Below are 16,556 nucleotides of genomic sequence, written 5' to 3' on the forward strand. Positions count from 1 at the left end.
TTTGTTTTTCTATGTTGGTTTTTGAGTTCGGCCTAGTATGGTTCTCAATCAGAGGCAGCTGTCAATTGTTGTCCCTGTTTGAGAATCATACTTAGGTAGCCTGGGTTTCAGTTTTGGGTTGTGGGTGTTTGTCTTCCGTGTCAATGTTTGTCGCCACACGGGACTGTTTCGTTCATTTCACGTTTATTGTTTTGTATTTTGTGGTGTTCAGTTTGTTTTAAAATAAACATTATGGACACTTACCACGCTGCGTTTTGCTCCTCCGATCCTTCTCGCTTCTCCTCCTCAGAAGAGGAGGATGAGGTTTGTTACAATTCTAAGTTAAATAATCTGTCTGTAACAATTAATTGTCATGCACAAAGTAGATATCCTAACCGACCTGCCAAAACTATAGTTTGTTAACAAGAAATTTGTAGCGTGGTTGAAAAATTAGTTTTAATGACTCCAACCTTCTGACTTCAATTGTAAACTTCCGACTTCAACTGTATTTCCTATAAATCTGGAAACACTGGACAGTTACAAAACTTAAAAGAGGCCCTATATAAACCACCGCCCCTTTTGAAAACCAGGCTAATTGCAACAACACTTGCATGCATTCAAACAACTCTCCACATCTCCCACATCCCCTTCTCCACAACCTCTGTGGATACTATGTCTTGAGTCATTTACCTTTGGTTTTGTCCACCAGCTTCAAACAGCTAAAAATATGATAATTGTGGTTATTTTAAATGTATTTCACAGCGATTTAGATGGTACAATGATTCTCTACACTCTACATTGCTTTTTTGTCACAAACTGAAATTGAGCGAACAGTGTAGAATTTTAGCAGCTATGAAATGGCAGAGTGTTTTCTACATGTACGTTCACCCCAGTCTGCCAGTCTGAGTGAAGCTGATCGAAGAGAGGGAGGGTGCGTCCTTCCAATTTGACAACAAGAAAAAAAATATTGTGAAACACTATTATTCCACTATTACTGTAGATCTATTAGGGACATTTTCTGAAATTACAATGCAAAACTAGTGTGTGACAAAAAATGTGTGACAGCTCTTTGAAAGTATTTTTGTGGCAGTGGATAGGATAGCTTGAACATGTGAAAGTTGGTTTGGTGTCTCGAGCTTGAACGGTTCAAGAATTACTGTTGGGGAGTTATTTTATGCAAATGTTTTAAATGTTTTATGTCACATGCATAATAACAGTGACATGCCTTTCTTGCTCCTAACCCAACAATGCAGTAATCAATATCAATGTAGCTCTAAAAATACACAAGGTAGATCAAAAACACATAAGAAATAAAAATGAGAAGTAAGAAGCTATACAGGGTCAGTTCCAATACCACATTTACCATGTGCAGGAATACTTGGGTGATAGAGGTAGATATGTATAGGGCTAAGGTGACTAGGCATCAAGATATATGTTAAACAGAGTAGCAGCAGTGTATATGATGATTTTATCTGAGTATGTAGAGTCAGTATAAATGTGTGTGCATGTTATGTGTGTGTTATTGTGCCAGTGTGCATAGAGACAGTGCTAACTTAAAAATTAAATACAAGTGTCAACTCAGATTCTGTTAGCTACATAGCAGTCTCATGGATAGAAGCTGTTCAGGAGCCTGTTGGTGTCAGACTATAAATACATTTTAAGCACTGATATAGAGGTCCTCGTGATGTTCTCGTCTGTCCGCACCACACTCTGTAGCGCCATGTGATCGAGGGCAGTGCTGCTGCCATATCAAGCAGTGATGTAGCCAGTCAAGATGCTCTAAATGTTGCAGCTGTAGAACTTTTAAGGATTTGAGGCGATGTTGCCTACCCTCACCACCTGGGGTTGGCCCGTCAGGATTTCCAGGATCCAGTTGCAGAGGGATGTGTTCAGTCCCAGGGTCCTAACCATGGTGATGAGCTTGGAGGGGACAATGGTGTTGAACACTGAGCTGTAGTCAGCATTCTAGCATATGTATTCCTCTTTTCTAGGTGGGTGAGTGGAGTGTGGAATGCAACTAAGATTGCGTCGTCTATGGATCTGTTGGGGCGGTATGCAAATTGTTGACATGTGCCAGGGATGGCAGGTAGCCTAGTGGTTAAAGCGTTGGGCCAGTAACCAAAAGGTTGCTAGATCGAATCCCTGATCCAACAAGGTTAAAAAAAAATGTAATTCTGCCCCTGAACAAGGCAGTTAACCCACTGTTCCCTGGTAGGCTGTCATTGTAAATAAGAATTTGTTCTTAACTGACTTTGCCTAGTTAAATAAAAAATAAAAAATATATATAATAAAATAACCAGCCTTTCAAAGCACTTCATGATTACAGATGTAGTACAGGGCAGTCTTAACACATATGGGGATTACAGACTGGGACAAGGAGAGGTTGAAATTTACCATGAATATGCCTGCAAGCGGCCTTGCAAGTGCTGACCTGATTAAAGGCCGTACTCAAGCCGGCCTCGAATAGAGTGAAATAACCCAGTCAGTGGGGACTATCAAACCCGGTACGGTGTTGTTATTGTCAAAGCGTTCATAAAATGCACTGCTTTTTCTGGAAGAGTGGCATCTTTGGACAGAACCCTGCTGGGTCTTCCTTTGTAATTTGTAATGGACTGTAGCCTGTAGCCATCGGAGCCTGTGTGGTATGATTCCACCTTATTCCTACATTGTCCGTCGTAACAGGACTTCTTGTACTTGTTTCTGTCCTCAGCCATAGCCTCACGGTTGTCTGCGATATTCCTTTGTGTGGTAGCCCTGTCCTTTATTTTAGCGCCAACCTCAGCTTCTGCTTGTAAACAGAAAAAAGGAGTACAGCATCATGATCTGATTTGCCAAATGGTGGACGAGGGAGGGCCTTGTATGGTTGCTTGTGTGTAGAGTAACAGTGGTCTAGGACTTTATCGCCGATAGTGGCAAAGGAGATGTATTGATGGAAGTTGGGTATCACGTGTCTTAATGACGCAGAATGAAAATCACCGGTGACAAGAAAGGCAGCCTCCGGATGTTAATGTTCCTGTTTGTTCCTGCCTCGTACAGTGCATGTAGTTATAGCTGATAAAGATTCTAAATAATTTGAAGTTAGAATAGCCTAAATGTTTCAGTTGGTCTTGAAGCTTAATTCATTTTGTTTACCTTTAACTAGGCAAGTCAGTGAAGAACACATTCTTATTTACAATGACGGCCTACACCGGCCAAACCTGGACGATGCTGGGCCAATCACGGCCGGATTCAAACCAGGGTGTCTTTAGTGACACCTCTAGCATTAAGAGTGTGCCTTAGATGCAGTGCCTTAGACCTCCACGCCACTCGGGAGCTCCCAAGGAGCCAAGGACCATTAATTGGCCAAGGAGCAGAACCATTTTGAATAGCTACCTCTGTATTGCTATGGTTCTCATTCAAACCCATGTTAATTTATGCACATTTGAAATGTTTATAGTTCAAAAAGTATATATAGTATCTAAAATATTTTGACAAGCAACCTAAGTAAGGTCAGTCTGAACATCTCAAAATTGACTTGGAGTGAAAAAGAAGACAGGTCTAGATTTTTTTAAAGAGGTTTTTACCATTCTAGAGTATGGTCCTTTCTTTTGCTATTGAAATGCATTGGTATCCATAGCAACGGCTCCTTTGGGCTGCTCAATGACAAGACATTAGAGTAGAGAGCTGTTAGCTGACTAGCTAGTTAGTTTTCGTCACTCTAAACTCTGACAAACAGCTGTAGCTTTTGTTTGGTAGCATATCATTCTTATTCCATATCTTGTTGTGATAAAGCCTGAATTCAAAATGTATTACATTATTTTGTTTCTCACATGTCTACATCCCATAATGACAAAGTCAAAAAATGTTTTTAGAATGTTTTGCAAATGATTTGAAAATAAAATATTGACATGTCTAATTTACATACATTATGTATTCACAGCCCTGAGTCAAAACATGTTAGAATCACCTTTGGCAGTAATATATAATAATATATGCCATTTAGCAGACACTTTTATCCAAAGCGACTTACAGTCATGTGTGCATACATTCTACGTATGGGTGGTCCTGGGAATCGAACCCACTACCCTGGCGTGACAAGCGCCATGCTCTACCAACTGAGCTACAGAAGGACCACAGTGATTACAGCCGTGAAATTGTATGTGTAAACCTAAGAGCTTTGCAGACCTGGATTGTCATCAGGTTTCAGGTAGGACCCAGATGCAGACAGTGTCAAAGAAACAAAAGTTTATTTCTACTACAGTTGCAGGCAAACAACAGATTAAAGGCAAGCAGAGGTCAGTAATCTAGAGAGGGTGCAAAAGGTCCAGAACGGCAGGTATTCTCAGGGCAGGTGGGTCAATAATCCAGTGAGGTGGGGCAAGGTATAGAATGGCAGGCAGGTTCAAGGCAGGCAGAATGGTCAAAACTGGGAAGTACTAGAAAACATGCGCAAGAGCAGACAGGAGCAGGGGAACAAATGCTGGTAGGTTTCACAAAACAAAACGAACTGGCAACAGACAAGCAGAGAACACAGGGGATAATTGGGAAGATGGGCGACAACTGGAGGGGTGGAGACGAGCACAAAAACAGATGAAACAGATCAGGGTGTGACAGATTGTAAAATATTTGCACATCATTATTGAAAAAAATGATTGAAGATTCATTTTTAGATGGATATTTTCAAGTCTTGCCACAGAATCTCAAGACGATTTAAATCAAAACTCACTCAGGAACATTCAATGTTGTCTTAGTAAGTAACATTGTATATATTTCAGTGTATATTTGACCTTGTGTTTCAGATTATTGTCCTGATGAAATGTGAATTTGTCTCCCAGTGTCTGTTGGAAAGCAGACTGAACCATGTTTTCCTCAAATACTTTGCCTGTGCTTAGCCCTATTCCATTTATTTTATCCTAAAATAAACTCCCTTGCCGATGACAAGCATACAAGCATAACATAATGCCGCCACCACCATGCTTGAAAATATGAAGAGTGGTACTCAGTGATGTGCTGTGTTGGATTTTCCCAAAACATAATGCTTTGTATTCAGGACATAAAGTTAATTTATTTGCCTCATTTGTTCAAGTTTTACATTAGTGCCTTATTGCAAACAGGAAGCATGTTTGGAATATTTTTTTCTTTACAGGTTTCCTTCTATTCACTCTGTCAATTAGGTTAGTATTGTGGAGTAACTACAACAGTTTTCTCCTTTCACAGTCATTAAACTCTCTGTTTTAAAGTCATCATTGGCCTCATGGTGAAATCCCTAAGCGGTTTCCTTCCTCTGCGGCAACTGAGTTAGGAATGACGCCTGTGTCTTTGTAGTGACTTGGTGTGTTGATACTAAGAGATATTTAATATCTGCTTTAAAAAAAATCTTTATCCATCTACCAATAGGTGATTTTTTTTCTGAGTCATTGCAAACGAATGAGAGCCCACAGTCCTCGGGAGTAGCCCGTGTCGTGGCACTGTGTTAACCTCAAAGTGGGCGAAGAAGGTGTTTAACTTGTCCGGGAGCAAGACGTCGGTGTCTGCGACATGGCTGGTTTTCCCTTTGTAATCTGTGATTATCAGGAGTCCCTGCCACAAATTCTTCTGTCTGAGCCGTTGAATTGCGGCTCCACTTTGTCTCTGTACTGACATTTTGCCTGTTTGATAGCCTTACGGAGGGCATAACTGCACTGTTTGTATTCAACCATATTCCCAGTCACCTTGGCGTGGTTAAATGCGATTGTTCACGCTTTCAGTTTTGCGCAGATGCTGCCATCTATCCACGTTTTTTGGTTTGAATAGGTTTTAATAGTCACAGTGGGAACAACATCCCCTACACACCTCCTGATGAACTCTGTCACTGTGTCAGTGTATGCATCAATGTTGTTCTCAAAGGTAACCTGGAACATATCCCAGTCCACGTGATCAAAAACAGTCTTGAGGCATGTATTCCAATTGGTCAGACCAGAGTTGAATAGATCTCAAATCAAATCAAATTTTATTTGTCACATACACATGGTTAGCAGATGTTAATGCGAGTGTAGCGAAATGCTTGTGCTTCTAGTTCCGACAATGCAGTAATAACCAACAAGTAATCTATCTAACAATTCCAAAACTACTACCTTATAGACACAAGTGTAAGGGGATAAAGAATATGTACATAAAGATACATGAATGAGTGCTGGTACAGAGCGGCATAGGCAAGATACAGTAGATGGTATCGAGTACAGTATATACATATGAGATGAGTATGTAAACAAAGTGGCATAGTTAAAGTGGCTAGTGATACATGTATTACATAAGGATGAAGTAGATGATATAGAGTACAGTATATACGTATACATATGAGATGAATAATGTAGGGTATGTAAACATTATATTAGGTAGCATGGTTTAAAGTGGCTAGTAATATATTTTACATCATTTCTCATCTATTCCCATTATTAAAGTGGCTGGAGTTGAGTCAGTGTGTTGGCAGCAGCCACTCAATGTTAGTGGTGGCTGTTTAACAGTCTGATGTCCTTGAGATAGAAGCTGTTTTTCAGTCTCTCGGTCCCAGCTTTGATGCACCTGTACTGACCTCGCCTTCTGGATGATAGCGGGGTGAACAGGCAGTGGTTCGGGTGGTTGATGTCCTTGGTGATCTTTATGGCCTTCCTGTAACATCGGGTGGTGTAGGTGTCCTGGAGGGCAGGTAGTTTGCCCCCGGTGATGCGTTGTGCAGACCTCACTACCCTCTGGAGAGCCTTACGGTTGAGGGCGGAGCAGTTGCCGTACCAGGCGGTGATACAGCCCGCCAGGATGCTCTCGATTGTGCATCTGTAGAAGTTTGTGAGTGCTTTTGGTGACAAGCCGAATTTCTTCAGCCTCCTGAGGTTGAAGAGGCGCTGCTGCGCCTTCTTCACGACGCTGTCAGTGTGAGTGGACCAATTCAGTTTGTCTGTGATGTGTATGCCGAGGAACTTAAAACTTGCTACCCTCTCCACTACTGTTCCATCGATGTGGATAGGGGTGTTCCCTCTGCTGTTTCCTGAAGTCCACAATCATCTCCTTAGTTTTGTTGACGTTGAGTGTGAGGTTATTTTCCTGACCCCACACTCCGAGGGCCCTCACCTCCTCCCTGTAGGCCGTCTCGTCGTTGTTGGTAATCAAGCCTACCACTGTTGTGTCGTCCGCAAACTTGATGATTGAGTTGGAGGCGTGCGTGGCCACGCAGTCGTGGGTGAACAGGGAGTACAGGAGAGGGCTCAGAACGCACCCTTGTGGGGCCCCGTGTTGAGGATCAGCGGGGAGGAGATGTTGTTGCCTACCCTCACCACCTGGGGGCGGCCCGTCAGGAAGTCCAGTACCCAGTTGCACAGGGCGGGGTCGAGACCCAGGGTCTCGAGCTTGATGACGAGCTTGGAGGGTACTATGGTGTTGAATGCCGAGCTGTAGTCGATGAACAGCATTCTCACATAGGTATTCCTCTTGTCCAGGTGGGTTAGGGCAGTGTGCAGTGTGGTTGATAAAACTTTGTGAAACATGCATTAATTTATTTTGGGTCCCTAATAACAGCTCCTGTACTAGATATAATTATATGAATAGCTCTATTGGCCTTTATATCTCTCAGCTGGCGCGCCAGTAGTTTATCCAAGTGTTTTTGTTTAATCTTTAATAGCATTGTGTTTACTTGGTTAGAGAGAATAGTATTGTATTCATATTTGAGTTTCATTATGTCATTCAACTTGGAAGATAAGGGCGCTTCCATATAGTCTCTCTCAAGCACCTGGAGCTGGGCCTCCATTTCTAATCATCTTCTTTGCCTACATTTTTTCATGGTAGCCTCATATGATATTATATGCCCACACATAACAGCCTTAAATGCCTCCCACAAAGTGGAGTCGGATACATCAGCAGTATCATTCTGGGACATATAGTTCAAAATGAAATAGAAGTTTCATGAAAATGAAAGTGAAATTGTCCATCATTGAGTAATCGCCAACTGAATTGAGGCTTTGTTCTGCCGAAATCCATTTGTAATAAAAAATCAAATCAAATTGTATTAGTCACATGCGCTGAATACAACAGGTGTAGGTAGACCTTACAGTGAAATGCTTACTTACGAGCCCCTAACCGACAGTGCAGTTTCAAAAAATACAGATAAGAATGAGAGATAAAAGTAACAAGTAATACAAAATTTTAAGAAATTCACCTTTATTTAACCAGGTAGGCTAGTTGAGAACAAGTTCTCATTTGCAACTGCGACCTGGCCAAGATAAAGCATAGCAGTGTGAACAGACAACACAGAGTTACACATGGAGTAAACAATTAACAAGTCAATAACACATTAGAAAAAAAGAGAGTCTATATACATTGTGTGCAAAAGGCATGAGGAGGTAGGCGAATAATTACAATTTTGCAGATTAACACTGGAGTGATAAATGATCAGATGGTCATGTACAGGTAGAGATATTGGTGTGCAAAAGAGCAGAAAAGTAAATAAATATAAACAGTATGGGGATGAGGTAGGTCAAATTGGGTGGGCTATTTACCGATAGACTATGTACAGCTGAAGATCGGTTAGCTGCTCAGATAGCAGATTTAGCAGAATTAAAGAGGAGCAGTAAAAAATAGCAATATACACAGGTGGGTGCCGGTTCAGAGTCAATGTGCGAGGGCACCGGTTAGTTGAGGTAGTATGTACATATAGGTAGAGTTAATTAAAGTGACTATATCACTGTTCTCGTCGTATTATTCCTTCCATGCATATAGATACAATCAGTAGTCACTATCGCCATAACTTCAAGAGAGGCCAGACCAAAACAACAGTTTCATTAATTTCTGATTCAGAAAATCCAAACAACTATTTACCATATGTGACCCGTATCAGGAAAGTAGGTGCATGTCATGGGTCATTACTTCACAGGAGAGCCATTTGAAGAGCCGTTTGCATTTTTATCAAAATGCGTTTTTTGGCAGAAATGCCTTCTCAAACATATGAATTTTCATGTGCCTTAATAACAAATGTGTATGCCATCTGTAAATACGAATACAATTGCTAAATTACGAGCCTACTTGGTTTAGCCAAAGAAAATGTGAGCAACCTTCCCACTAGCCATGATTGGCTAATGAGTGTTTCTCTCCATTTTCTGGAGGACTGAGTTTTGAAATCGGTCGAATTCGAGTAGGATAGCTAAGGAGATGGAGAAAACACCTGTCTCCGGATTACATCTTCAAACTTAGGGCAAACATGGCATCCGACAGGAGACATGTCCAATCATGAATGATGTATACAGGTAAGATAGTCTAGCTAGCTACATTTTCAGATATTACACGTTTCTAACTTTGACAGAAAGAGCCATTTGCTTGGCTAGCTATAGCCTAATGTTAGCTAGCTAACATTGAACCTGGTCAGTTAGCTACCTGCAGATTCATGCAGGATAGTAATGTCATGAGTTGTGACTATGTTTCATTGTTTACCTAGCTAGCTAGCTAACGTTATCTGGCTGGATCGCTAGCTAACGTTATGTATATGACCTTATTAGTCGTATCGCAGAGACATTTGGTTAGCTAGCTATAGGCCAATTTTATCTAGCTAACATTGAACCTGGTTGGTTAGCTACCTGCAGATTCATGCAGGGTAGTAACGTCATGAGTTATGGTTATGGTTCATTACTTACCTAGCTATTGCTAGCTACATTTCTTAACAACAGACTCCACAATGCAAGTCACCATTTCGGGTGCCTTTGTAAATTCAGTCTGGCAACCTACTCCGATTTCAGCGCACTCTCGTGTGAGTGTTCCAGAGAGCGCAGAATAACTGATGAATTTACGAACCCTCAAGACCCGTTGTATATGGCCGGTGTTAGTAAACTCATCGGCCAGAGCATCCAGTGTGCGCTCTGAACGCGAAACGCAAGGAATTTACGAACGGACAATCTGAAAGCACAGTTGCAGTCACCAACACTCTGGATAACATAACAGCCTAACCAGCTTTGGTAGGGCGAGTAATGTTCAGTGAGCTGTTCTCTCACACTTAGATGTCTGAAAGTAGCTAACAAGTTAGCTTGGGTGCTTGACTGCTGTTGTTCGTACATTGGGACTGTTAAAGAGATGGGTGGGGCTGAAGCTTAAGAGGGTGTGAACAATGCTGAATGGGTGTAGACAAAAAGGGCTCTCCAATAGTAGTACCAAAACATTCAAAGGCCATTTTCTCAAAACTGAGTTTACAAGTTGATCAACTTTCAAAGCAAAATTACTTTCCCATTGTTCCTCAACTGTAGTGTATGATATACCATTTATATACCATGATTTAACATTTTGCTAGATAAGAAAATGATTATCTTCACAATTTTCTTAATACAAAATTCCTGAGACACTCATACTCCCTTATCATACTGGCGATGTCACACCCTGATCTGTTTCACCTGTCTTTGTGATTGTCTCCACCCCCCTCCAGGTGTCGTTCTGCACGCCTTCCAGATTCCACCCCCAGTCCAATGTCCAGTCGGAGCGAGCCAATCAGGACTTAGAGGCGACTCTTCGCTGTCTAGTCGCTGCCAACTCTACCACCTGGAGTCAGCAGCTGGTATGGGTTGAGTACACCCGCAACACCCTTCCTTGCTCCGCCGCGGGTCTCTCGCCCTTCGAGTGTTCCTTGGGATATCAGCCTCTTCTCTTCCCCGAGCAAGAGGAAGAAGTCAGCAATCCCTCTGCCCAGATGTTCAACCGCCGCTATCACCGTACCTGGAAGAGAGCCCGGGCCGCTCTGTTGAAGATCACTTCCAGGTATATGCGACAAGCGGATTGCCACCGGTCCCCTGCTCCATGCTATCGGCTCGGGCAGAGGGTATGGCTCTCCACCCGGGACCTGCCCCTCTGGGTGGAGTCCTGTTTCCCTCCATTTCATCGGCCCGTTCCCCATCTCTAGAGTCATTAGCCCCACTGCTGTTCGTCTTTTGTTACCCCGTACCCTCAGTATTCACCCTACTTTCCATGTGTCTAGGATTAAGCCCGTTTCTCACAGCCCTTTGTCTTCTGTTTCCAGGCCCACCCCTCCTCCCCACCTGGTTGACTGGGAGGGTTATGGCCCGGTTATGGCCCAGAGGAGAGCTGCTGGGTCCCTGCTAGAGACATCCTGGACCCAGCCCTCATCGCCGACTTCCACCGTTGGCACCACGGTCAACCAGCTACGCGCCCAGGTAGGATGCCGTGTGGCGCCCCTGGAAGGGGGGTACTGTCACACCCTGATCTGTTTCACCTGTCGTTGTGATTGTCTCCACCCCGCTCCAGGTGTCACCCATCTTCCCCTGTGTATTTATACCTGTGTTCTCTGTCTGTCTGTTGCCAGTTCATCTTGTTTGTCAAGTCAACCAGCATTTTTGTTCTCAGCTCCTGCTTTTCCCAGCCTCTCTTTTTCTCGCCCTCCTGGTTTTGAGCCTTGCCTGTCCTGACTCTGAGCCCACCTGCCTGACCACTCTGCCTGCCCCTGACCCTGAGCCTGCCTCCCGCCCTGCACTTTTGCCCCACCTCTGGATTATTGAGCTCTGTCTACCCTGACCCTGAACCTGCCTGCCGTCCAGTACCGTTGCTCCACCTCTGATTTACTGACTACTGCCTGCCTTGACCTGCCTATTGCCTGCCTTCTGGTCACGCGCCTCTATCTCAAATCAAATCACATTTATTTATATAGCCCTTCGTCCATCAGCTGATATCTCAAAGTGCTGTACAGAAACCCAGCCTAAAACCCCAAACAGCAAGAAATGCAGGTGTAGAAGCACGGTGGCTAGGAAAAACTCCCTAGAAAGGCCAAAACCTAGAAAGAAACCTAGAGCGGAACCAGGCTATGAGGGGTGACCAGTCCTCTTCTGGCTGTGCCGGGTGGAGATTATAACAGAACATGGCCAAGATGTTCAAATGGTCATAAATGACCAGCATGGTCAAATAATAATAATCACAGGCAGCACAGTTGAAACTGGAGCAGCAGCACTGCCAGGTGGACTGGTGACAGCAAGGAGTCTAACAGTATCTAACAGTACACTTCAAGTGACCCTCGTTCCAGATGGCCATACTTCTTCATTACACAAAGGAATAACCTCAACCAATTTCTAAAGACTGTTGACATCCAGTGGAAGCGATAAGAACTGCAAGAAGGTCCCTTAGAAATCTGGATTCCCAATGAAAACCCATTGAAAAGAGAGTGACCTCAACAACAACAAAAAATGTAATGGTTTGTCCTCTGGGTTTTGCCTGCTAAATACATTTTGTTATACTCACAGACATGATTCAAACAGTTTTAGGAATGTCAGAGTGTTTTCTATCCCAATCTACTAATAATATGCATATCTTATCTTCTGGGGATGAGTAGCAGGCAGTTGAATTTGGGCATGCATTTCATCCGGACTTGAAAATACTGCCCCCTGTCACCAAGAAGTTAAGCTTTATTTTGATGTATTACACTTGTGATTTTATGAAAGTTAAATATTTATAAGACTGTCGTTTCAATTTCGCGCTCTGCAATTTCACCGGATGTTGGCCAGGTGGGACGCTACCATTCTACCTGCCCATAAGAAGTTAACCCGCTGTTTCTAGGCCATCATTGTAAATAATAATTTGTTCTTAACTGACTTGCCTAGTTAAATAAAGGTTAAAAAATGTGAGGTTGATCAGAAAGTCAGGACAAAGGTCAATCAACGCCATTATGTAGCTTCTTTCCCTTTTCTTTCCTTCAGAAACCATTTAACAACATTTCAAACATTTCCATCATTCTGCGTACCCGGTCAACAACCAAATTAAAAAGACCCCACACAATAAAGTAAAAACGGTATTAACACCACTAACAAATATTCATAACCGGTGAGTTGTGTGTGCTGGTGTTGGCTTTCACCCTCCCTTTACGGGTCTAATAGGGAACCAACACCACTCGTGATTTACCCCCTAGGACTTGCCCTCTGCAGGTATCAGCCTGCTCAGGCTTAACTACCGGGACTTACCCTATACTTTATGGTACTAGCAGGAACCAACTCACTTGGGATTTACCTCCTAGGACTTACCCTCTGCAGATACCAGCCTGCTCGGGCATACCTTCCAGGACTTACCATATACCATAAATCTACAACCGGTCGTATTACAATGGGACTACTGAATATACTCAGGCTTTCTAGCTCTGTATCCTATAATTGGTTCAGCCTACGACTCTCATCTCCCCAAGATGTCAGAATGAGTGGCAACAGGTGTAGGAACTGTGCCTACGTGCTGGCTCCTGTTTCACTGATTCGGACTCTCTAGTTCGACTGTAAATCGTGGTGATCCCTGCTCACTGTTAGATTCTAAATAAACAGAGTAAAACTCACAGATGACTAGTAAAGCTCAAACCAAGTTTATTCACCCACTAGGTCACATAGCTGCATAAGACAAAAACATGTTTCCACCAGCACAAGTCTTTATACCCCCCTTTAGACGGAGTCTCCTCTTTTTCTCTAAACAAACGCGTTCTCCTGAGTGATGAATCACGCTTCACAATCTGCCAGTCTGATGGGTGAAGATGTCTTTGGCATATGCCAGGAGAACGCTAGCTGCCCCAATGCATAGTGCCAACTGTAAAGATGAATGGTCTTGGGCTGTTTTTCATGGTTCGGGCAAGGCCCCTTAGTTCCAGTGAAGGGAAATCTTAACGCTACAGCATACAATGACATTCTAGACGATTCTGTGCTTCCAACATTGCGGCAACAGTTTGGGGAAGGCCCTTTCCTGTGCACAAAGCAAAGTCCATACAGAAATGGTTTGTCAAGAACATTGTGGAATATCTTGACTGTCCTGCACAGTGCCCTGACCTCAACTCCATGGAATACCATTGGGATGAATTGGAACAACGACTACGAGCCAGACCTAATCGCCTACCATCAGTGCTCGACCTCACTAATGCTGTTGTGGCTGAACGGAAGCAAGTCCTCGCAGTAATGTTCCAACATCTAGTTGAAAGCCTTCGAAGAAGAGTGGAGGCTGTTATAACAGCAAAGGGTGGACCAACTCCATATTAATGCCCATGATTTTGGAAGGAGATGGTCAACGAACAGGTGTCCACATACTTTTGGTCATTTATGGTCATTAATATGGAGTTGGTCCACCCTTTGCTGTTATAACAGCCTCCACTCTTCTTCGAAGGCTTTCAACTAGATGTATGATTGTACAACAGTTGATCTGACACAAAACCACCTTGTTCACACAGTCACACCCTTGTAAACACACTCCATCAACCAATTCAACCACCTGTCTATAGAGATGCAGTATCATCTTCTAGAAAATCACCTTCTAGAAAATCTCAGTCTATAGTTTTTCCAAAAATGTGAGGTTCATCTCACTCTCTATCAACATGTTTGTCTAGAAGCCATGGTTAGCATTTAAAACATTTCATATCAAAAGTGTGACGAACAACAAAACAACGTAATATGGTACTTGACATTTCAGATAAGGGGTGTGGAAAATATTGAAGAGAACTTTGACCTGCTTTTGGTTTTTCTACATGTCACATGACGATGTTGTCATCTTCAAACGTGACAAATACATCAGTTACACTTCAGAGCTGGGATTCGATTCTCCATTATAAAACCCTAACAGAGAGAAGCACACAGAAACCTGTCATCTACTGGTATTAAGACACACCTAATTTGCATACAGTAGTGATGGGCGTCACATTCATATGTACAATTCATGTACAGTACGTAAATTAAATGAGTTGTCAGATTATGTTTTTTTTTTAAACAGTCCAGCACTAGAATACCTGATTCAGCAAATCATGGTACAGGGACCAGCAGAGTCATTGACCAAATTAAATAATAGATCAACATTACAACCTTGAATATTTAGAATTTTGAGAAATGAGGCTCAAACATGTTCACAGTTAATTAAAAAATCACAACGGCTTCACTTCTGAAAGCAGTGAAATGAGCAGGTAAATGTCAGACGATGTCACTACAAAGTGCGGTCTGTGTAGGATCAGACACTCAAGAGATGCGAGCACTCCCACATGACAAGGTGCAGTGTTGTGGTTTCCCAAGTTGCCCTTACATCACCTCAACGAGAAACACTCAAACCTATTCATCACATTATTAGAGACTTGATACAATGAAACCATCCTCTACGACTGCAGTACTGCATCGTCCAAGAACCCTCGGCACTCCTTCATGGACCAGATCCACAACAAGACAATGGGCCTGGGTCTTTAAATGAGTAGTGGGGAGTAGTGGTATTTAATATAAGATTGGAATAATGCACGTCACATACACGTCTACAAGTGGTTGAGAGCTTCAAGTTCCTCAGTGTCCACATCACTAAGGACCTACCATGGTCCACACACAACAACACAGTCGTGAAGAGGGCACAACAACGCCTCCTCCCCCTCAGGAGGCTGAAAAGATTTGTCAGGGGCTCTTAGATCTTCAAAAAGTTATTCAGCTGCACCATTGAGAGCATCTTGACTGGCTGCATCACCGCTTGGTATGGCTACTGCTTGGCATCCGACCGCAAGGAGCTACAGAGGGTAGTGCGTGTGGCCCAGTACATCACCGGGGCCGAGCTCCCTGCCATCCAGGACCTCTATACTAGGCGGTGTCCAAAGAAGGCCCTAAAAATGTGATCTCTGCTAACGCACGGCAAGTGATAGCAGAGCACCAAGTCTAGGACCAACAGGCTCCTGAACAGCTTCTACCTCCAAACCATAAGACTGCTGAACAGTTAATCAAATGACTACCTGGACTATTTGCATTTTGGCTCTATGAACACTCACTGGACTCTACCCACACAGTCACAGATACTATACTGACACTCCAACACACACACACACACACACACACACACACACACACGCATGCATGCACACGCACGCACGCACGCACGCACGCACGCACACACACACACACACACACACACACACACACACACACACACACACACACACACACACACACACACACACACACACACACACACACACACACACACACACACACACTCTTCACATATGCTGCTGCTACTCTGTTTATTATCTATCCTGATTGCCTAGTCACTTTTACCTCGACCTACATATACATATTACCTCAATTACCTCAAATAACTCGTACCCCTGCACATTGACTCTGTACCAGTACTCTTTGTATATAGCCTCGTTGTTGTTCTTTTACTATGTTACTATTTGTTTTGCTAACATTATTGTACTTTATAATATTTTTTTCTTTATAGTACTTTATAATATTATACTATTTTAGTACTTTTTAACCCAGCATTGTTGGGAAAGGCCTTGTAAATAAGCATAACAAATACAATTTGATTTGATTTGAGAATGCATCATCATAATAGTAAGACTGCTATCTAGTGGCATCAGATAATAGTGCTCTTTTCACCATGAAATCAGTCATATCTCAAACCCATCAATCAGTATGCGAGGGGAAGTTTTTTTTAAGAATAGTGTTTCTTTTATATAACCCAGTGTATGGTCCTGAGAGTGGACGCAGTTTTAAGTGGGGTTTGATGACGGTCTCCTCTGATATTGGTATGTCTAGAGGTAGTGTTAAAGAAATGTTCCGGAACTTTGGCGACTACTAAGTATTTTTTAAACCCCCCCCACTTTG

General features: G+C 42.9%; 1 protein-coding gene across 1 annotated transcript in view; it reads left to right on the forward strand.

The window, feature by feature from the left end:
- The window catches only part of LOC118399310 (zinc finger protein 501-like), a 50,562-nt gene extending 36,671 nt beyond the window's left edge, over positions 1 to 13,891 (forward strand). Inside the window, exons 3-5 of the mRNA XM_052475245.1 lie at positions 10,391 to 10,719; positions 10,979 to 11,132; positions 11,323 to 13,891. Coding sequence (XP_052331205.1) covers positions 10,391 to 10,719; positions 10,979 to 11,132; positions 11,323 to 11,490 — 651 coding nt within the window. The 3' untranslated portion in view covers positions 11,491 to 13,891. The remainder of the gene's footprint in view (positions 1 to 10,390; positions 10,720 to 10,978; positions 11,133 to 11,322) is intronic.
- The last annotated feature ends 2,665 nt before the right edge of the window (positions 13,892 to 16,556 follow it).

This window comes from Oncorhynchus keta, chromosome 2 (assembly GCF_023373465.1).
Source record: "Oncorhynchus keta strain PuntledgeMale-10-30-2019 chromosome 2, Oket_V2, whole genome shotgun sequence".
Classification (NCBI taxonomy): domain Eukaryota; kingdom Metazoa; phylum Chordata; class Actinopteri; order Salmoniformes; family Salmonidae; genus Oncorhynchus; species Oncorhynchus keta.